General features: G+C 32.3%; 1 protein-coding gene across 3 annotated transcripts; it reads right to left on the bottom strand.

Moving 5' to 3' along the window:
* Positions 1 to 1,518: 1,518 nt before the first annotated feature.
* LOC140040786 (battenin-like) lies at positions 1,519 to 21,598 on the bottom strand. 3 transcript variants are annotated; one of them, XM_072086961.1, is made up of 13 exons: positions 21,497 to 21,598; positions 13,064 to 13,191; positions 12,735 to 12,828; positions 11,982 to 12,154; positions 11,485 to 11,570; positions 9,883 to 9,955; positions 7,766 to 7,912; positions 7,319 to 7,550; positions 6,371 to 6,439; positions 6,061 to 6,119; positions 5,466 to 5,559; positions 2,839 to 2,979; positions 1,519 to 2,289 (listed from the first exon to the last, which is right to left on the bottom strand). In XM_072086961.1, exons 2-13 carry the CDS (start codon positions 13,171 to 13,173, stop codon positions 2,173 to 2,175), a joined length of 1,395 nt encoding a protein of 464 aa, XP_071943062.1. In that variant the 5' UTR covers positions 13,174 to 13,191; positions 21,497 to 21,598; the 3' UTR covers positions 1,519 to 2,172. The 3 variants fall into 3 exon arrangements, with proteins under 3 accessions (XP_071943062.1, XP_071943064.1, XP_071943063.1); XM_072086963.1 differs by lacking the exon at positions 21,497 to 21,598 and adding an exon at positions 13,815 to 14,159; XM_072086962.1 differs by lacking the exon at positions 21,497 to 21,598 and adding an exon at positions 13,697 to 14,159.

Here is a 21,598-nt window from a genome sequence, read left to right on the forward strand (position 1 = left end):
TTTAAGAACTTCGGATTTCCAGACCTCTTATATCATCTAAACCACTGGCTTTATTTTTACCGCAGCGTTTAAGACAGGCTCTAATTTCCTCTTCAGAGAATGACCATTTCTATTGGTAATTCTTCGTGTATTTGTCTAATAGGTTCCTAATAGGACTTTTTGATTGTATTGTGGCATTTTCAATGTCCTTAATTTTATCCTAATATAATTTTCTTGTTTGCTTATATGTACATTTCAGTCTTTCTATTGCAATTTTATGTTGTTCACTATTTTTATTCTCATGTAATTCTTCTCTTCGTCTATTAACTATATCTCAATCTTCTCATAACTTTATGTTCCTTCTTCTTCTTCTTCTTCTTCTTTTTGAGGAATATTCAATTTAGTATATTCATTGTGAGCTAGCATTATATTATTGTCAATTGAGGTTGATGATTTTCTTCTGTCTTTGTTAAGTTTAAACTTGGCTTCTACATACTTTTGGTATTTCTGTGACTGTAGGCCTATTTCCTTATTTTCAAAGAACTGTTCCCAATCATATCTAATTTTATATGTTAAAATTGTAGGCCTACATATTCTTAGACTAAGCCTAATATTAGCTGTCACTATCCTGTGATCCGAACCTATGACTGAGAAAGTATTAAAAGATTCAAAGTTTTTTGCGCTATTTCGTCAGTTTTTGTTACAAAGGATGTAGTCTATTTGTGCATGCTGGTTTAGGAGATGTAAATGTTCAGAGTATTCCTGGTCTTTTCTGAAAACTTGTATTTAATTTTATTAATTTTATTTTTAGCAAGGCAAGGTAACAACAGGAAGCTGAGCTCACGATCAGTTCCACGCCCCTTAAATGTCTTCACTGACTTTCAATTTGCCAATTGGCTTCATCAAACATACACCGCTCCGCGGAGAATATTTTACAGAGTAAGCCTGGTGTTCTATCTTAGCAAGGCGAGATCAGCGTCCTTTGGATTGCCTTCCTTTTAGGAAATCGTTCGTGCACATTTCTATTAATATCTTTAATTAAACAAAATTAACAGAATAATTTAAAATGTTTTTAAGATTTCTCTTTCAATGTTATTATACACTTTTTGTCATTTAATTTGTTTAGTAAGATTGTGTACCATGTTTATCTTTTTAATCGGAATTGCAGTCAACCAAATTTGTAGATGTTAATGATACAGAAAGGTAATTGAAAATATATGTTTCAGTTTATTTAAATGTGGTTTACAGTTATTTATACTTAAAATTGCACCTGTTATATACAATAAATCTGTAGTTTATTTACAGAAATTTCTACTACTTTGGTATACCGTAGTTGTACCTGGGAGGAGTGAAATTGTTTTAATTCCATTCTTCTCTGGTTGCACATAGTAGATTATCGTTTTACTTCAGAGTTATACAGATAGATGAAAAACGTTTTGTTCTATTTAGTGGTATTAAACCGGAGTTTATCAGTGAAAGAGAAAGATTATTATACTCATTTTTATTAATTTCATTGTTTTATTGGATTAAACTTGTTTTATCTTTCTAAGTAATTTTTTTTAAAAAAGGACACATTCCAAAAACGTATTCGGCCTGGATTTACAGACAGAGTTATGAAATAATTCATACCCAACACTGCAGTACATTTAATATAGTTATCGTTTATTGTATATACACCTCAATAAAATCGTATTCTTAAGAAACTGTACATTCCTTAATGCACGCTTTGGCTTTTCAGGAGCTACTCATGTTATTACCAGTTCCATGTGCTCTCAAAAGAACAAACTAGTTTAATTTAGATTACGAAGCAATCTTGTTTACAAAACCTTTTTATGCTTTCATATATATGAGAAAGCAATATCTTTTTCTAAAGGTCTGTCTACACTATTAAAATTTATGTGACAAAACAATTTGATATGCGTATAAATATGGACACAATGACATCATATCATTACAATATTTGGGCACATCACACTTTTTTTTTCAAACTAGTTTGATGTGTAGACAGAGCTTTAGTTCGTTTGGTAAAGGTAAAAAAACTTTCCAAGAACAAATTTTTCTTATTTTCTTATAAAAATGTTTCTTTTATAAAATTACAGAAATTGTCAATAAAAAAAGTAGTTGCATGGTTTCCATATTTTTCCACCAAATTTTGGATAGTAAATTTATATAAAAATTATTTGAAAGTGATTGTCAAGATTTACAAAGAGCATTGTGTAAAGGTATTGATACTAAACCAGAAATTGTAATTCCTAAACTACTAGCTATAGATGTCAAACCCATTGCAAATTCCTGGTAGCATTCCTCAACCTGAAACAAAGCAGAAATACTATTTTAGAATACTTACTTACTACAGTATTATTAAAACATTATTATTTTATATTTTTTCTTTAAAAAAATATATCCAAATTGACGATAGAATGTGTTCGCTTCGCCAAAAGTAGAAACAATTTAAACAACTAATTTTGCTACTAGAATTCGTCAAAGAAAGAGATTTGAAAGATGGAAATGTGAATACATTCATATAAGCTGACACTTTCGATGTCAGTCAGTATAATAATAAATTTAAACCAGGGGTTTTCAACAGCTTTTTTGTGTCGGCCTGCTTGTAATTTATAAATAATTTTGCAGGCCAGGTAGATCTTGAATTCACAGGTAAGGTCCATATGCCACATACACAAAATAAATAATTTAATTTATTTAAAAAAAGAAATGTTCAATTTTTACATCATGAAAATATGTACTATTGCATTCATAAACATTCATTATTATTTGTATAAATATTTTAATGGCTATGTTTTGTCAACAGGATAGTTTATCATGTAATCAAACTGGCCTATGAATAAGTGTGTAATATACCTCTATTAGAATTTTGTAAAATGTGTTTGCAAAAGCGAATCCACCAAGAAGTCCTTCAAACGCTATTGTAACAAATATAATCCAAATTGATGGAATATAGTGATACATTGCTACAGTCAACAGGAACACAAATGCTGCACACTGTCAGTGTAAGAAAAAATATTGGTATCAAGTTATACTAGGAAAAACACATTAACAATTAACTGTAGTTTAAAACCTTCCCAGTACAACTTCTGATCATCCAATGTAATACAACAGCAAAAATGAAATAATAATATTCAATTCAATTTTATTTAATTTAAAGGAACTTATTTCTGACATTGCTGTTGGTCAAGACATTTTTTCTGACCATCGTTCTCCTATATTTTCCATTAATTGTTATGTTAAAAATTGTTGTCATAATAGATTCTAGATAAAATCCTATAACTTAGAGCAATTAATGACAGCAAAATTAATGTCAGTTTGAAAAAAAATCCTTTCGATACCATTGACACCGGAGATGATGTCGACGATTGCGTTACTGTTTTGTATGATTTAATTGAAGCCATTCTCTATGATCTTGTCCCCATTAAAATATTAAGAGGTCAAATGTAACCTTGGTTTTACCATGAAATAGAGCTTCTTCTTTTCAGAATATGGAAAAAAAATCACATTTAAAAATGATTTCAATGCGGCCAGAAAAAGGTTAAAAAAGCTGTGAATTAATCACAATAAATATGTTCCTTTTCCGATAACATAAAATCCAATCCCAAAAGTTTTTGGACATGGATCAAGACGGAAACAAAAACGTCATCTTATCCGTCTGTTCTGAACTACGGGGACAAGGTCGCGGAGAAGCAAAAGAAAAAGCTATTTTGTTCAATTCATTTTTTCATTATGTTTTTCAAAAATCTATCTTTTGACTAACATCATGCTCTCCCTGAAGCCTCTTTTGATTATTTAAGTATACCGGTTATTCAGCCCGATTCTGTTTACAACTTTCTTGCATTTAACAAACCCTATAAAGCTTCTGGCTGTGATGGGCTGAGTACACCATGTTTTAAAAGTTTATGCTAAACCACTTTCAATCCGCTAGCAAATTAAGAAACAACAATCTCCTCAGTGGCGGATTCAGAGTGGGGTGAAAGGGGCGTGATTTTCCACTATTAGCCAATTATTTGTTCCCGCGAATCCAACATTTCGCAGAGAACCAAAACACGCTACCTTTTCCACTGCTGAGTTTTCAATTCGCATGAGTGCTCATGAATGCCTTATAGCTTATTTTCTGAGCTCTGATTGGTTGCACTTCGCAAAAAGTAGATACATTTCGAACTATCACAAATCATTTTCGTCATTTGACAACCTTTTATTGGTTTAAGTCATTCATAATAGCCCCCAACCAAACAATTTACTGCGCTCGTGTTTGCGCCGGAGGGGGGAGGTAGTTTTCGGACTGGATCAGCTCCTGTCTGTGTTTCGCTTAGTAGAGTCAATGTAGGCCTACTTAAAAATGGTTACATTAGTAGATTAAGTTTATCTTATAATAGTTTAGTCCAGGCCCATCGACACTTTTAATTCCAGTCTTCCTTTGTTTCTGAGTTGTTGTATTGTCTTTGTATCTGTTAACCATGCATACTGTAAGTGGCAGATTTGTTTCTGGTGTTGTTAAATAAATTTAAAAAAAAAAAAAAAAATAAAGGAATTGTATTATGTAATTAACTTGCCAGTGTTAAAGGCTCTACAAATGTTTATATATTTAGGAAAGTAAACAAAAAGTGTAAAAAATTATACAATATGAGAATCTAATTATAAATATCTAAGAATTTGTAAACCCATTCTTCTTTTTTAACAAAAAGGGTGTTATTTATTTAACAAATTTGAATTTATTAGTATTAGAGTTGTATTTTGTTGGAAATCCTTTTGCAATTATAATTTAAGAGCTGAATTTTGTTTATTTAATGAATAAATTAAGCATCTGCTTCTAGAATTTCCCCTTTTATTTATTAAAATCAATATATAGATTATGAACGCATAAGAAAGAACTCCTAATGATTCATTATGTGTAATTTGTAATCTTAAAGACACTATAGGTACGTTTTTTCGATCTAATTTAAGGTCACAAACTAATTATAAATAATATATGGACCTATTGCGGTTAAAAATGTGAACAATTATTTGATACTAATGATTTAGGCAGCCCGCTATAAATACCAGAATACATCGCGCACGGATTGATATTTTCATATTGCTTATGTAATGGCCCCACTTTCGATAGATCGTGAAGGGAAAACAAACAGTGAATATACCAGGTCTTCCACAATTTGTATTAACGGATTCTGCGATAAAAAAGGAAAGAAAATTAATTCAAAGATGAGACATCAGGCTACTAGGCTAGCATACGATGTTTGTATGTTACCACTCTTTACCAGCTGGGCCTACAAAACTAAGCCTAGCTAAACTAGGCCTACAGTAAAAATGACGAGAGAGGTACAGTAAAACATTTTTCTCTTTATATCATAATTATAACCTTAGAATGTACATTGAAGACAAGGAATGACCTGATTTAATGCTTTAGAGTTATATATAATTATATGCATTATTTTTACAAAATGTCAAAAATTGCAGGTATATAGTGTATAGGTACTTACTTGCAGTATAGGCAGCACCCATAGATGTTTAATAGTGAAAACGGCTATAGATGACCTTGATACAAACACACCTACTTGATATACTAACTGATACCTATACAAAAAGTGTATTGCAAATATTGACACCATTGGTATTTAAAAAAAACTTTGTTTTTAGTATGTCCAGCATGCACCTACGCTTTGCATTTTTTATGTTCAACATGGTTTTTCTGTATTATTTTTAAATTAAGCTTAAATTTAACACCATAGATACAATTTTTGGGGTAAAAAAAGGTAAAGGTGAATCCTGTGTTCATTCTGAATGTAGGGGAATGATCTGTGAGGAGCTTACTGTGCAAATCCCCGGCATTATGTGGTAGGGTGGCCAGTTCCTTTCCACGCCACCTTATCCTGCCTAGTATTTTTAACCAGGTACTCATTTGCAGCTGAGTGGACTGGGAGTTGAGTTGGGAATTGACACCGGATTTTTCTGTATGACAGTCAAGTGTCCTAACCACTCGGCTAACCAACTCCTTTTGGGGGTAGTGTGCTTGAAAGAAAGTACAGAACACTGGTTCTGGAAATGTCACGTTAGGTAAAGATAGCATATACTAACCACCTGTATTGGTCATCATGGTTCATCCATGTTAACGTAGGAAAGTAAATAAGTTCAACCTGTAAAAAAAGGGAAAGAAAAATACTATTAGGAAGGAAATATATTTTGTAAGTTTTGAAAATAAAGGGTTGAAATACTGTATGTAATGAAAATAATGGATGATTATTAATTCCTGAGTTAAAAAATTGACTGCGCTATTTTTAACGAGGCAGAGCTGAGTTGAAAATAGAGGGGTTGATTTCCAAACGTGATCAGTCAACGGCGTCACATGACAACAAATCTGAAGTGCGTAATTAGTACTTATACTTACAATGCCTTGATTAATCAGGTACTCGGCTAGATATACAACTCCAAGAGGTACCATATATTTCGTTAATGGCTAGAAAATACATAAATAAGTTTGAATTAAACTATTTTCAGTGTATAGATAAGTTTTATTGTCCTATAAATGAATATTATACTATTTTTTATGTTTTGAGTTGATGGAAAATATGTAATTCCTTGCTCCTAGAAAATTGTGGAATGAAGATTCATATGCACAAAATGACCGAATGATATAATTGACCTCCGCCAAGGAGGAATATGTAATCGATCGCGTGTGTTTGTTTGTCTGTCTGTTTGTTTGTTAGCAGGATTACTCAAAAAGTAATTAAAAGGTCTTTACCAAAATGAATGTACAGATAGATATGTGGTCAAGGACCATTCCATTAAATTTTGGGACCATTTCGGACCACGGTCCCAATTCTGGACCACTTTTTGGTATACTTTTCAGACCTGCTAGTGTTAAAAGATAGGACAACATTTTTCAAAAGCCGGCGAGCAGTCTTAAAGTAACAAGTAAACTGTAATTCCATTTTCTCGAAAACTACTTGTCCAAAAAACTTCATTTTTGTACAAGAGGCAAGAGTTATAATTTGTAATTTTAAAACATAATTTTATTTAATGTGCACGTTTTTTGATGCGAGTAGTTTAAAAAAACCTATTTCTTTTCAAATTCACTCGTTTCATTTTCGCGTTCCTGTTCTATTGTTAGTCAACTGAAGCTATTGTTAATTGTTGAAAGGCTTGTTACATAACCATTACACCAAACTCGCATACACATTCTTGTATTTAAATTAGCCTAAATCAGAAACAGCATTAAGACACACACAAATATATATATATTTTTTTTTTACCGGAAAAATCTTATGTAGGAGAATTTTACAGTAGGTGGAGGTATGCACTCTCGGAGTGGCTTTCTAGTTATAATATTGATTACCTTTACTAATTTAATTTTTTCTTTGGCAGTAAGCCGGTGAGGGCCTTTCTTTGACGCAAGACTGCCGTTAACTTTATCTTCTGACTGCGTAATATCATCAATAACATTAACGCTTTCTTGTAGACTAGTTTGTGATGAATTAATAATGTTGTTGATTAATGATTCACTGAGTTCATCTTTTGGCTTTTGATGTTTTTTATTACTTGGTCGATGCGAAAGCAGTAAATAATACCTAATGAGAAACATAAGAACAGTATCCAATTTAGTCTACAATATCTATATAGGAGAGAGTTTGCACATTTGTTGGATATACACATTTCTCTTTTGTTAGATAATGCTAATTCCAAATGACATGTGATGTGTAATTGACCAATAAAATTGCAAGAATACAATCAGGTGTGTTTAAACACAGTATATACAGTGAAAATAAAGGATGAGTCTACTTACACTATAAAACTGACAGCAGGAACAACTAAAACAATTAACATGGATTGACGAGGTGACAAGCCAAGAACTGAGGTAAGTAAAACATACGCCAGTGCATATAATACCCCAGATACTCCAGTCCCAGTTGAGTAGCCAACAATTACACTCCTATCAAAAGAAATTAACATTTTACATTTTTTGTTTACTATAATTAGCATTACTATATTTATCTAGGCTTGTTTATAATTCAATATTCCATCAGATAGTTGTTACAATTCCTCAAATCTCCAAAAAAAAGAAAATTCAAATGTTTAAATCCAAGCAATTTAACAGGACACTGACCTCTAGAGATATATATTTTGAGAGATATAAATAAATAAAAACAAATATTATGACTGTTTGCAGCTCAAAGAGCTGAATTGCAGAAATAACATACATCAAATTGACAACATCAAAAAAGTTCCGAAAAAATTAAACTATGGCATAAAAAAAAATATAAATAAAATAAATAAATCAAAGGGTTTAATCTGTGGCTGCGACACGATCAGTTCCATGTCCTTTAACAGCGCCGAAGAGAATATGTAGATAGTACAATACTTTTGGTATTTGTCGCAGCCAGATGAGTTTCTATCTTGCCAAGGCGAGCTCAGTTTCCTTGTTAGATTGCCTTGGTTAAATAAGGGACGTTCAAATGAGTCAGAAGTAAGCTCTGAAGTAGCAGTTTGTTTGTTGCAAGCCCTGAGTAGTGCCTGTGAAGATACTCTTTGTATTAAGTTACTTCAACCTAACCCCCAGAGAGTAAATGTGCTACTTCCGCATTCATAAGGAATATAATGAAACACGCTAGCAAATGAGCAATGTGCAGACGCAATTACTTCAAAGCTCAAAGTAAAATGCATCTATCTTGTATTAAGCACCGTGTGGACACTCATTGGAAGTAACATGTGCATATAATTTTGCGTAGCTTTAGCTCAGACATAAAGCTCAAAGTAAAATGCATCTATCTTGTATTAAAGATGTATTGTCCCCCTGAAATAATAATTCTTAAAACAAATTTCGTTGAATATTCCATTTTAATGTAACATAATAGTTATCCACTTTGACCAAAAATTGGATCGAAAAAAATGTATTTACTTGAAAAAAATTTAATTTAAAGCAAAAAATGGTCAAATTGGCTGCCAGCCAATGGATATTTGGTTGAATTTAATTTTTAACCATTTATTTTGTCATTTTATAAGTGAAAACATTATTTGTTTTCGTTTTTTTTTCTATGGAAGTGATTAACTTTATTAAAACTACAAAATAACATATTCAAAGCCTGATTTAATTAATCTTCATTTACCTCCGCCAAGGAGGTATATGTAATCGGTAGCGTGTGTTTGTTTGTTTGTTAGCAGGATTACTCAAAAAGTAATTACAAGATCTTTAATCAAAAATATACAGATAGATATGTGGTCAAGGACCATTCCATTAAATTTTGGGACCATTTGGGACCATGGTCCCAATTCTGGACCACTTTTTGATTATACTTTTCAGACCTGCTAGTGTTAAAAGATAGAACAGAATTATTCAAAAGCCGGCGCAGTCTTAAAGTAACAAGTAAACTGAAATTGCATTTTCTCGAGAATTACTTGTCCAAAAAAACTTCATTTTTGTACAAGAGACAAGAGTTATAATTTGTGATTTGTAATTTTAAAAAATAATTTTATTTAATGTGCATGTTTTTTGATGCGAGTAGTTTACAAAACCTATTTCTTTTCAAATTCACTCGTAACAAGTTTTGATTTCGCGTTGCTGTTCTATTGTTATTAGTCAACTGAAGCTATTGTTAATTGAAAGGCTTGTTACATAACCATTACACCAAACTCGCATACACATGCTTGTAGTGAAATTAGCGTAAATCACAAACAGCATTAAGACACACACAAATATATATATATATTTTTTTACCGGAGAAATCTTATGTAGGAGAATTTTACAGTATGCACTCTCGGAGTGGCTTTCTAGTTTTTCATGTTTTTGTGGGACAATACATCTTTAAGCAACATGTGGACACTCATCGGAAGTAACATGTGCATATAATTTTGCGTAGCTTTAGTTCAGACATAAGGCTGTCAACATAATTATAGAAAACTTACTTGTCAAAGTAAGAGCTGAGGCTCAAAAATAGAAACTCACCAATACCAGTACCAGCACTCGCACATCCTACACCTGTATAAGAAAACAAAACTTACACATAAATACTGGAAATACTATAGAGTAAAATGTATATTCAACTGTGTTGCGTAGCACTATGTAAATTATATATTAGTATTACAGTCAAATGATTGAAACAGTGCTCATATTTGGAACATGATATCAGAATCGCGTCGAGCATAGCTCATCAACGAAAGTCCCATTTTTTTTATATGAAAAATGTCTCAGGATTCAAAACTGCGACCAGATACATTCTCTCATAATAAAAATACCTTCACAATCAGTGGAGGCTAATTATATATTTACTTTTATTGTTTATACTGTTGTTGACCGCACAACAGTTTTAGTGAGCCACAAATAAACAAATAAATATTATATGAGAGAGCATTATATATTTGTTTGCTAAACAATTTTTTTTTAATTACATGGGGTATAATGACCAGAAATGTACTGGAAAAACTATATTAAAACTGCAATGAGTTAGGTATCTTTCCTAGTGTTTTTAGAACCATATTACTTTATATAAATTCTATTCTAATTAAATAGTGAATATTATATAACACCTATATAAATTCCTGTCATTTGATTGGACGAATGTGGGTCACATGGCGTGCAATAGTACGCACTATTCAACGATCGTTAAATAGTACTTTTTGAAACATTTTTGTGTACGAAAAAAAAAACGTCTCGCGGATGAAAAAAAATCTAGTACACAAATTATCCTATGATATGGCTATGTACTGTGAAATACAACAGCGCCACCTGTCGTCTGGTCTGAGTTTCATTTGTAAACACCACCGCGAGATATGCAACAGCAGCAGATATTTGTGTACGATTTGGACATTATGTACTAATTTCATTCAAAAAGGCATTTAAATTAGCTTTAGATCGTTTTTAGGATTTTGATTAATTAATGGGGACATCCCTACAAGACGTGGAATTGTTGGAAAAACCATAATTAGCTTAGATAAGTTCCAATTGTCTGTCGAAGTTTTGCCTTTCAGCCAAGCTAGTACTAGGCTACTAGGTCTAGCCTAGGCCATGCTAGTATTAGGCTAGGCCTAGCCTAGGCGTTTTAGCCTTGCTAGGCCTAGGATTGTTTGGTCGTTTGTTGACATAATTAACACAAAAGTAGGTGTGTTTACGAAATCCATATAAATATAACATTTAATATAACATTATTAAAAACCAAATGTTACTGTTTTTAATCAAATGTGTGTGAATGAAATGTAGTAAGCTTTGGCTAGGTAGGGCTACCTTTTATTTGATTCAAATAACTAGAATTTATTTAGATGTTATATAAAACAAATAATGAATGTTTTGTATTCGTGTAATGGTACAAATAATGGCACTTGGTGAATGATGAAAGGTTATATCAACTCGGCTTTGCCTCGTTGATATAACCTTTCATCATTCACCTTGTGCCATTATTTGTACCATTGCACTCATAAACATTCATTATTTGTATACTGTAGTGTACTGTAGACTGAATGAAGGAATTGCACTGTGCAATTATCATTATCAGAAATGACGTTCAAACTTACCAATTAAACTAAGTGCCAATGTGTTGGAATATGAAACAATAAGTAGACTCGCGGCACCCAAACTTATACTTATGCTGATCATTAAACTAAACCAAAACAAATTGTAAAAATACAGACAATGTTATGGGTCAATATTACATATAATATATATATAAATTAAATATATAATACATAATTAAGTTTATTTTAAATGCAGAAATGCCGTATTTAAAAATGTGCAATTTGAACAATTTGCGCAATTTGTTGAACACAAAATAATATTAATAACATGAAACATAGTAGGCCTAGGCATAAAAAAGGAAGCCGGATATTTACTCATCGGCACTCCTTTATAATATTAGCTCAATGGCCATCCACGCGGCGACGAGAGGATCGATGTTTCTCTTAAAGTTTTTGCCGTCTTTACTTTTAAAAAAATAGTAAGGTTATCAAGCTTTAGTTTTATCAATTAATACAGATTTGGTAGAGTCAGTTATGTAATGTTATGGTTTTCTTACTTGTAAGATACATATTCAAAATACAATGGGAGGGTTGTCTTGGCAAAAAGTGATGGAAATATGTCGGCAAGAAGTACAGCTCCGGTAGATACTTTGTTACAATCTTTATAGTTCAAGGGTTCAGAGGTCGTGATGTTTGTGTACAATGATGCCGTTGTCAAAACGGGTGAAATCTGAAAGGAAACAGGTCAGACATGTAAATAGTAAGAAATATGTTTGCAGCACATGGCAACAATGAAGAAAATAAACTTTTGTTTTTAAATATGTAATTTAAATTGAAAATATGACACTTGATAATGAATGCTTGCTAAAACTGAAAGAAAGGAAAAGTTGGGATAATTAGTTGCTATTTAGCCCTGTCCAACTCTGTTGTAGCACCTAAACTCTGCACTGTTATTGCACCTAAACTCTGCACTGTTATTTCACACGTAAAGTACTGTAAAGTAAATACAGTCTTCAATTTGAATACATTATTAATTATTATCTACATAATTTATTTATTTATTATTTAGTCTTAGTTTTTTTTGTTGTATATTTTAATGATTTGAATTGTACTTTTTATTTGGTCTTTTGACCATATTAATCTACATCTTTCTCATCATTATAGATTATGATTGTCTGTACTGTATCTATTTCTGGTGGGTAAGCTCCAAGTTCCTTGAACTGGGAAGTATTTTCCCACCATTTCTCTAATTTACGATGTTTATATGAATAATGTGTGGAAATCAATTAAAAAGAAAAAACAAAACTTACAGTTGTTGTGTACTTTTTATCGAACTCCGAGAGTATATCAAAAGCAGCAGACAACATTATACCATAACAGAAATTATTACATAAACCAAGTAAGCTAAAAAAAGAAATACACCTATTATTATTATACCTTACTTTATAATTATAAAACATTAATAACAAAAACACAAAAATAAAATCTACTTTCATGGTTTTTATCCAAAAATTGTTATTGTCAATTAAAAAAAAATATATATTATTTATACATAGGATTCATTGTTTGACACATGGCATTTTTGGTCCTATACTGTACGTAAAATTTAAGTCAATGTAATTATCACAGCCATACTTACAAAAAAGCAACAACATCGCGCTTGGTTTTAGGTTGCTTGATTAATATAGCTGCATTGTCATTTGGCAAACAAGAACCATTGTTTGAATTTACTGCATCACCTTGATCCATAATACACTATGTATATAACTTTGAAAAAAAAAATAACAAGTTTAATCACAGAAGAAAAACGAAAATATCGATCAGCAAGCAATGCCTGTTAGGTGTTTCACATTTCTAACCTTTTTAAAGACGAAAAAGTTATCGCTGTAGGACCGGCATATACAGTACTATTTATTTTTACATTAAATGTAGCTTGTGACCTTAAATTAGATCTAAAAACGTAGGGAATGGGGCTTTAACATAATGATGATTAACGTTTATTGTTATTGGTTCGACTTTTGCTAACCTACTGTAGATGATCGGAAATGGTACTCTTGCACATAAAATTCAGGATAATGGCACATGTAGTTGCATTTTGGCCAGAAATTAGCAACTTTTATACATATTTTTTTATATTTTATTTTTCATAAGGAATTTACTAAGGAAAATCATTAACTTACACCTTGTATTTACGTAACAAAAGTATGTGAACAATTACACTAATAGTATACTGGATATTCAGAAAGACGAAATAGAAAAAGAAATAATTTACTTATACGTTGTTTCTCAGAGAGTCTAATTACCGACTGGTACCACGTTGGTTATTAATTAGCTGTTGTATTGTATTGGCACCCCATAACTAAATGTTAGCAGCCGTTTCGTTCACACACCTAGCTGATATATGATGCAACCCATCCTGTTACCGCACGCTGCTTAAAAAAGACAATATAGGCCCCTAGAGCATAGATTAGAATAATGCATAGCTAGGCTAGGCCTAGCTATATAGGCTTTATGAAATCGGTCGCGATAAAATCAACTTCCGGTATATTGTATGGCGCGCCGCTAGAGCTATACTTTTGATATCGGTCGCGTTTGAAATCGGTCGCGTTTGAAATTGGACGCGCTATTTTGTATGGAGCGAGATGCATGCTAGCGGGATATATATTTTCTTCGTTTATATAGATTTATTGATTGATTTTAGAAACTAGATTATTTATGTGGATATTTTTTATTTGGTTAATAAATATTTATTATCAATCATTAAATTAATTTTTTTTTGTATTTCACAGGTCTCGGAGAAGGACTGTCTTTTCAAAATGGCTATTTCTAAACACGTTTAAATATTATATTAGGAATAATATTTAGGCATATAATAATTTACCTCTATTTATATGTACTGCAATTATATTATATAGAGAATATACATCTGTGTCTTTTATTATGCAAACAATTACGTAAAAGAGAACAATTTATTTGAAAACAATAATTTTTACAATGTATAGCCTGTAAAGCCAGCGTATCAATTTTATACTTATGCATACTGTGGCAGATTATATCATATCCATGTCGTTAACAACATACTATTTGATCACCTTATTTTTATTTCTATTTTATTTATATCCGTTATGTAGGATAATATTAAGTGTATAATGATTATTGTTTAGGCAAATCACGCGTATATTTTTATTTCTAATGTTTAAAATAGTTTTTACTAAAATTATCATTATATGCGGATGGTTAAAAGGCGCGTTACTGAAGTAAACCCCCGAATAAGCCCGGATCAGAGATGCACCTTCTATGACTGTGCAGCTGTTTCCTCTAACAATACATTATTTTGCTGACGGGGTTTCCCCTTTTTAACACGCACTTGTTAGTGTGTCAAATCATGGACGAAACATGTGCGATCGTTGTCCATGGCCAGGTAAAGATGACGTTTATTACTAATAACCATACGTTTGAAACGTATAGGCCTCTTGCACGTGAAACGATGTATATAATTTACGTATATACTTCGGCAATACTATAGATTTTAATTTGAATATCTTTTATTTCTTCATTTATAATAATCATTTAATGTAAATAATTAAGTAAGTGCAACTCAGTGTCTCACATCCATACGCTGTTCGTAAATCTAATCTAAATGTTTAAATATCAGTACAGATTACCTCTTTGAGAATCATGTCCACCTTTATTATCCATACATTATTATTCTCACATAGGGCCGGTAGATTGAACAAGCACGAATGTGCAATACTCGGGGTACAGCGAAAGAAGCTGTATACAGACGTATACAGTTAGAAAGTAAAGAAAATAGGTTTCGCCAGGGCTCGAACCGGGACCTTCTGCGTGTTAAGCAGACTTGACAACCACTACACTACGAAACCTCTTACATTAAAAATGTGGGTTACAGAAAGTTTTTTAATCCATTTAAATTACAAATAAATGGTAATAAGCACAAAGCAAAATAAACATGTGTAAAAGTGATAATTACCGATTACACAAAATAAGTATTTTAAAAAATAATAAAAATAAGATATACTCTGTATAATTATCATATTGCGTATACAGTACTTTTCACCATAAATTAAAAAAAAAAAGGTTTCGTCCGGGCTCGAACCAGGTACCTTCTGCGTGTTAAGCAAACGTGATAACCACTACGCCAAGAATCCGCATATAACCATATAACTACATAACGCTGTGGTGTGTGTCACACATTGTGGCTTCTTAATTAAACAAATTAATTAACAAAAAATTAAAAATCCGGCTCTATAGCTTTGAGGACATGTCCCTGTAGTATGTTCATGCCAAATCCCAGCTCAATACTATAACGAATAAGGGAGGAGTAGTACTTTAAAAATCGCACTTTTTACTCAATAGTGTCCAGATGGAGGAAGAGAAGGAGAAAATGAGTAAGTACTAGACTCGGGTACCCCGAGTAAAAACGGCATATTATCTATATATTTTATATTAGCCTAAAACCATGCTCACGTCATAGTGGCGAATGTAAACATTATCATCATGCATCATCTTCCTTTTTATTGCATAAACCTCATTGAGCTGGTATCCACTTGCAGGTATAGAACGAGTTTTGTAATTAACTGTGATTAAAAAATACGCAATAGGCGCGTCTACTTGTTTAACTATTAAATATTATTTCAAAACTTTCAAAACAGTGGCATGCCAATCTTGTCAAAAACTTGCACAATATTCAATAAAACAAAAACATTTTTAAAACGATTTTCTAAAAGGACACATTACAATTCATTCAAACCTGTAAGGTAAAATGAAAACACAAAATATTTATAAACAATGAGATAAATATTTATATTTACTGTACTTAAAAAATAACGATCAAGGTTTAAAAAAAAAAAGTAAAATAGTTAGGCCTATTATTAGAAATTCTAATATTCAAAATTAACTAAAAACATAATGAGAGTTTTCATTAAAAATGTATCTAATGCGCCATATATAATTTAGCGCGACTAAAATAAAATGTGACCGATATCAAACGTAACTATATGATAAAAAGCGTTCTGGACAGTTAGCGTCCAGAACGGTCGTGTTAAGAGCGAGCTCCGCTAGGCCCCGATAGATGCTTTCAACTCAAATATTCTTGCCTACACCATTGATTGTAAAGGGGACTACAGTAGATGCCGATGACTTATCGCAACCGGCCTGAGCTATGACTGGAATTAATTCGCTATCACAATTTTAACGCTATTTTATGCAATACCTGAACAACTTTTATTATATTTTAACCTGCTGTTTTTTATGAATTTTAACCTGCTGTTTTACCGAATCTTAACCTGCTATTTTTTTAGTTTTGATTGTTTGTATTATACCGGTAGTTTTACAGTGAAAGTTTGGACTCTGTAACTGTATTTCGATTGATTGTGTATCTGTGATGTTTTTCATTTTGGTAACCCTGCTGAACATTGGATAAGGGTACTAATTAAGAATCTAGCTATTGACTTTTAACAACCAAACGACGAAGCGAATTCACTTGCATTCCATGACCACCTGGACACATTGTCATTTTGTTACCGCATAACTCGATACATTCCGCTGCAGAGCAAGGACGTGCTGGCCTTTGTTTTCGTCAAGCACAATTGGTGAGTGTACTTTTCCTTTCTATTTGTGTATAAGGATACATATGGCGGGAAGTATGAATGGTATTTTTCTGGCGCTGTCGCTATATGTTATGGTGTTGAAAAGATCACACCATCATCCTGAACATGAACAAGTCATTCATAAGTTATGCCCTTCTTCAATTTATCTGGATAACCATACATCGAAGGATTTCAAGAATGTAGTCGGTTAGTGTTATACGTACCTATTTACATCAACCAAAAAATTCTCGCATTATGATTATAATTTTCATCGGAACACCAGACAGCTTGCATGTAGAACTTTAATTATCTGCTTACTATGGTGTGGTGACATCGAATCCAATCCTGGACCAGCGAATGTACCTGTATCAAACAATTGTTGTGGTAAATGTCAACGGTGCGTCACTACCAGAAGCAGAGCCATATCGTGTGATGAGTGTAATAAGTGGACTCATATAAAGTGAACTGATGGTTTCATGACGCCCAAAAGATACAAGTACATTGTAAACAACAATACTGAATTTGATTATGTATGCGTGGAATGCAGCTGGAAACATCTCCCATTTGATTCCTGTGGAAATCATAACGATGACATAGGATTAAGAACGCCACCCCCATTATTTAATTATAACGTCGCTCCTGAAGACTTCACGCGGTTTAAACAGAAAGGAATACACATTCTACACTTAAATTAAATACAAGATCAATGATCCCCAAACTACCGGAACTGCGCGATATTGCATATAAAAGTATTTAAGCTGGTATTATCTCCATTAGCGAAACATGGATTGATGATTCGGTATCTGACAACGAAATTAAAATTGAAGGTTACTCAGTTCTACGAAGAGATCGCGACCGCAAAGGCGGTGGCGTATGTACGTATATAAGGGATGACATCGCGTTTAACCGGCGTTCAGATATTGAATCCGACGAAGCTGAAGTACTTTGGATTGAACTGAACCTGCCTAAAACCAAACCCATTATAATTGGAACATGTTACAGACCACCAAAGCAAACAAACTTTCTAACTCTGTTTGAAAATATGTTATCTAAAATTGGAATGGACAGTGAATTAATTGTTGTTGGCGATTTTAATATATGTACTTTAACAAAGTCATCTTTATTGAATAGCTATAATCAAATTCTAAATATGTTTAGTTTAAGTAACAAAGTAACTGAACCAACTAGGATATGCTCTACAGTTGCTTCATGCCTCGATCATATATTATGTAATAATGAGAATAAGATAAGCCAATCGGGTACAATCGCAACAGGTCTAAGCGATCACTTAATGACATTTTGTACACGGAAAACTATTAAACTTACAGTAAGTTCAATGGACATAAAAATGTATATATCAGATCACTAAAAAACTATACCGTTGATCAATTTAGAAACATACTAATAGATATCGATTGGTCAGTAGTTACCTCTATCGGAGATGTAAATGAAGCTCTGTATAAATTTAATGCATTACTTTTGGCTGCTATTGATTCCATTGCCCCCCTTAAAATCATTAGGATGAAAGAAACAACGGAACCATGGTTAACTATTTCGCAAACTAAAAAATAAAATACAGCGTGATATAAATAAAGCTAAATCAAATCATTTGTTAAACAAGGCTGAAGAAAATAAAAATAACCCTAAAAAATTATGGAAAATGTTTAAAGGTCTAGGCTATAGTAATAAATCTAAGGATAGTGCTAAAACGGTTATTGACCTGCCCAATGGTACTAAATGTTTCGACCCAGCCAAAATTGCTTCTTGCTTCAACGAATATTTTACTACTATTGCTGCCAATTTGGTCAGTAAACTTCCATCCCCTAAGAATGTGTATGACTTACTTAGATGTATTGTCCCTTTGACTAATTCCAAAAAAATTAAAAATAATAGATTTCGAAAAAAGGTGGGTCATTTTGAAGTATCATAATAGTTATGATTTCGAAAAAAAAAAAAATTTAACTGAAATACAGATGTTTTTTTGTTAAAAAAATAACTTTGACTTCCAGTCAAAGTTTTCAATCAAAACATATCCCATAATGAAACACGCTTGTTTGGCTACTCTGTATGCATGATTATAAAACTTCCTCATGATCTGTGTGAAAATACCTTCTTAACCGTGACGAGTTGTAAACAATCCTAATTTAGCATATGCATAATGCGTACTCAAGGCTTGAAATCTTTGTTTACTTTCGCTCGTGACGATTTTCCAGATGAAATGTAATCAAACTAATTTACCTGTTAATTGCGTAAACTTGTTGTTTTTGGCTCAAATTTTCCACTTAAAGTAAATAACTTTAATATTACTTTGATATGGCCACTTTAAATTTAGAATATTTTGACCTTCATTTTTTTTTGTGTTTCAAGGGACAATACATCTTTAAGGATTTCTATAGAACCGTTAGTGGCAATAACTTTATGCTCAACTCAGTGGACGAAGACTTTATATATAGTGAATTAAACAAACTTAATGCGACAAAAAGCATGGGTGTCGATAAGATACCTCCCCGCTTCATAAAAGATGGGGCTGAAATTCTAAAAGTTCCCATTACCTACATAATTAATTTATCAATTAGTACCAGTACAGTCCCAGAAGACATGAAAAAGGCCAAAGGTCATACCTCTTTATAAAAAAGGTAGTAGAACCGATATTGGAAACTATCGCCCTATAAGTATACTCAGTACAATGTCTAAAATTTTAGAGAAGGCTGTTTTTATTCAAATCGAAAAATACCTAAGTACTGAAAACAACGTATTGTATAAATATCAATCTGGATTTCGAGCTGCCTTCTCTACTGACACATGTTTGATAGACTTAGTTGATTCCCTTAAAACCCAAACTTCTAAGAGAAATTTCTCGGGTATGGTGTTGGTCGATTTAAAGAAGGCTTTTGACACTGTAGTGTAGATCATGACATTTTATGTAATAAGCTTAAATTAATGGGTATTGGATCTATTGAATGGTTCAAATCTTACTTATCAATAAGAAAGCAAATAGTAACTGTTGATGATCATTGCTCTCAATCTTGTACTGTTACATGCGGGGTTCCTCAAGGAAGTATCCTTGGACCGTGTTAATGACATGGTAACTTGTATTGATCCTGATTGTAAACCCCTTCTATACGCTGATGACAGTGCAATTGTTTATTCACACAGAAATCCAGATATTATTTCTAAGAAGCTAGGGTCAACACTAGACTCCTTGTGTGATTGGCTTGTAGACAATAAATTAACAATTAACCTGGATAAAACTGAGTGTATACTACTATTTGGTTCTAAGAGAAAAACTAAAAATGTTAACAATTTTAATGTCTCAACAAATGGTAACAATATCAACACTAGTAATTGTGTCAAGTATCTGGGTATTGAAATAGATCAAAATTTAACGTGTTCTGAATATGCATGTAAAACCATTAAGAAAATCTATAATAGGCTTAAGTTTATGTACCGCCAACGTAAGATACTAAGTTGTAAGAATCGTAAACTATTATGCTCTGCTCTTATTCAATGTGTTTTTGACTATGCAGCATCTTCTTGGTTCTGTGGAACCAGTAAAGCTATCCGAAGAAAACTACAAATTGCTCAAAACAAAATGGTTAGACTCATAAAAGGAGTTGAACCCAGAAGACATATAGGTGCTGATCAATTAGACGATTATGGATTGTTAAATGTAAAATATCGAGTAAAGTTCTTGCAAATTAGCCAAGTTCATAAGATATTTATGGGCAGAAGTGCTTCATACCTAAACGAAAACTTTCGTAGAGTTAATAACTTACATGGTCACTTCACTCGTGGTAGTAAACTCAATTTTAATGCAATCAGAGAATGGAATAACCTTCCTGACTATATTAAACAAATTTCCAACACATCTAAATTTAAAACTGAATTGAAACAATATTACAAAATTAAACATAGATAAATTATTATTGTGCCATTATATCACATGTTTTGCTTATATGCTTATATATTTATGAACCCGTCTTATAATGTTTGTTTTGTTAAAATTATAATTACTATCTTTTTGGGGACCACATTGGAATTAAGTTGTTTTACTTTAAACGACTTTATGTGTTTTCCCGTGCATCGTCAGACTTCATTAATCCCACCATTTTTATTTGCTTTTTTGATGTATTTTAATATTTAAGTGATTATATATATTAATTATTATTGATGTATTTTTAATGTTATGTATTGAGATGCCAAATAAATGAAAGAAAGAAATATCTAGCGGCGCTCCATACAAAATACCGGATGTTGATTTTATCGCGACCGATTTCAAACGCTACCGATTTCAAGCGCGACCGATTTCATCTGACACCCCCAAAACTACGTAGGCCTGGCTAACTTAACTAGGGCCGCCTAGCCTAGTCTACTACTACTAGGCCTAGCTAGTGTAGTAGTACGTAGGCCAGCTAGCCTAGCCCTACCTACTACTATATCTCATTATTAAATAAAATGTTTACTCTTTTTGACAAAAATCCTTTTCGCTCTGGCCTCTCTCATTACGTCATGTGTGTTGGGGTAATCCCATTGTGGAGATATGTAAAGCCGAAGGCTAGAGGGCG

The sequence above is a fragment of the Antedon mediterranea genome, chromosome 2 (assembly GCF_964355755.1).
Source record: "Antedon mediterranea chromosome 2, ecAntMedi1.1, whole genome shotgun sequence".
Lineage (NCBI taxonomy): Eukaryota > Metazoa > Echinodermata > Crinoidea > Comatulida > Antedonidae > Antedon > Antedon mediterranea.

Excerpts from the sequence above, each read along its gene's own strand:
- LOC140040786 (XM_072086961.1), bottom strand. The coding sequence starts at position 13,173 with ATGGATCAAGGTGATGCAGTAAATTCAAACAATGGTTCTTGTTTGCCA. Across the intron at positions 6,120-6,370 it reads ACCTGATTAATCAAGGCATT|GTTGAACTTATTTACTTTCC; the intron begins GTAAGTATAAGT and ends CTTTTTTTACAG. Across the intron at positions 5,560-6,060 it reads CATGATGACCAATACAGGTG|GTATCAGTTAGTATATCAAG; the intron begins GTTAGTATATGC and ends CTTTTTGTATAG.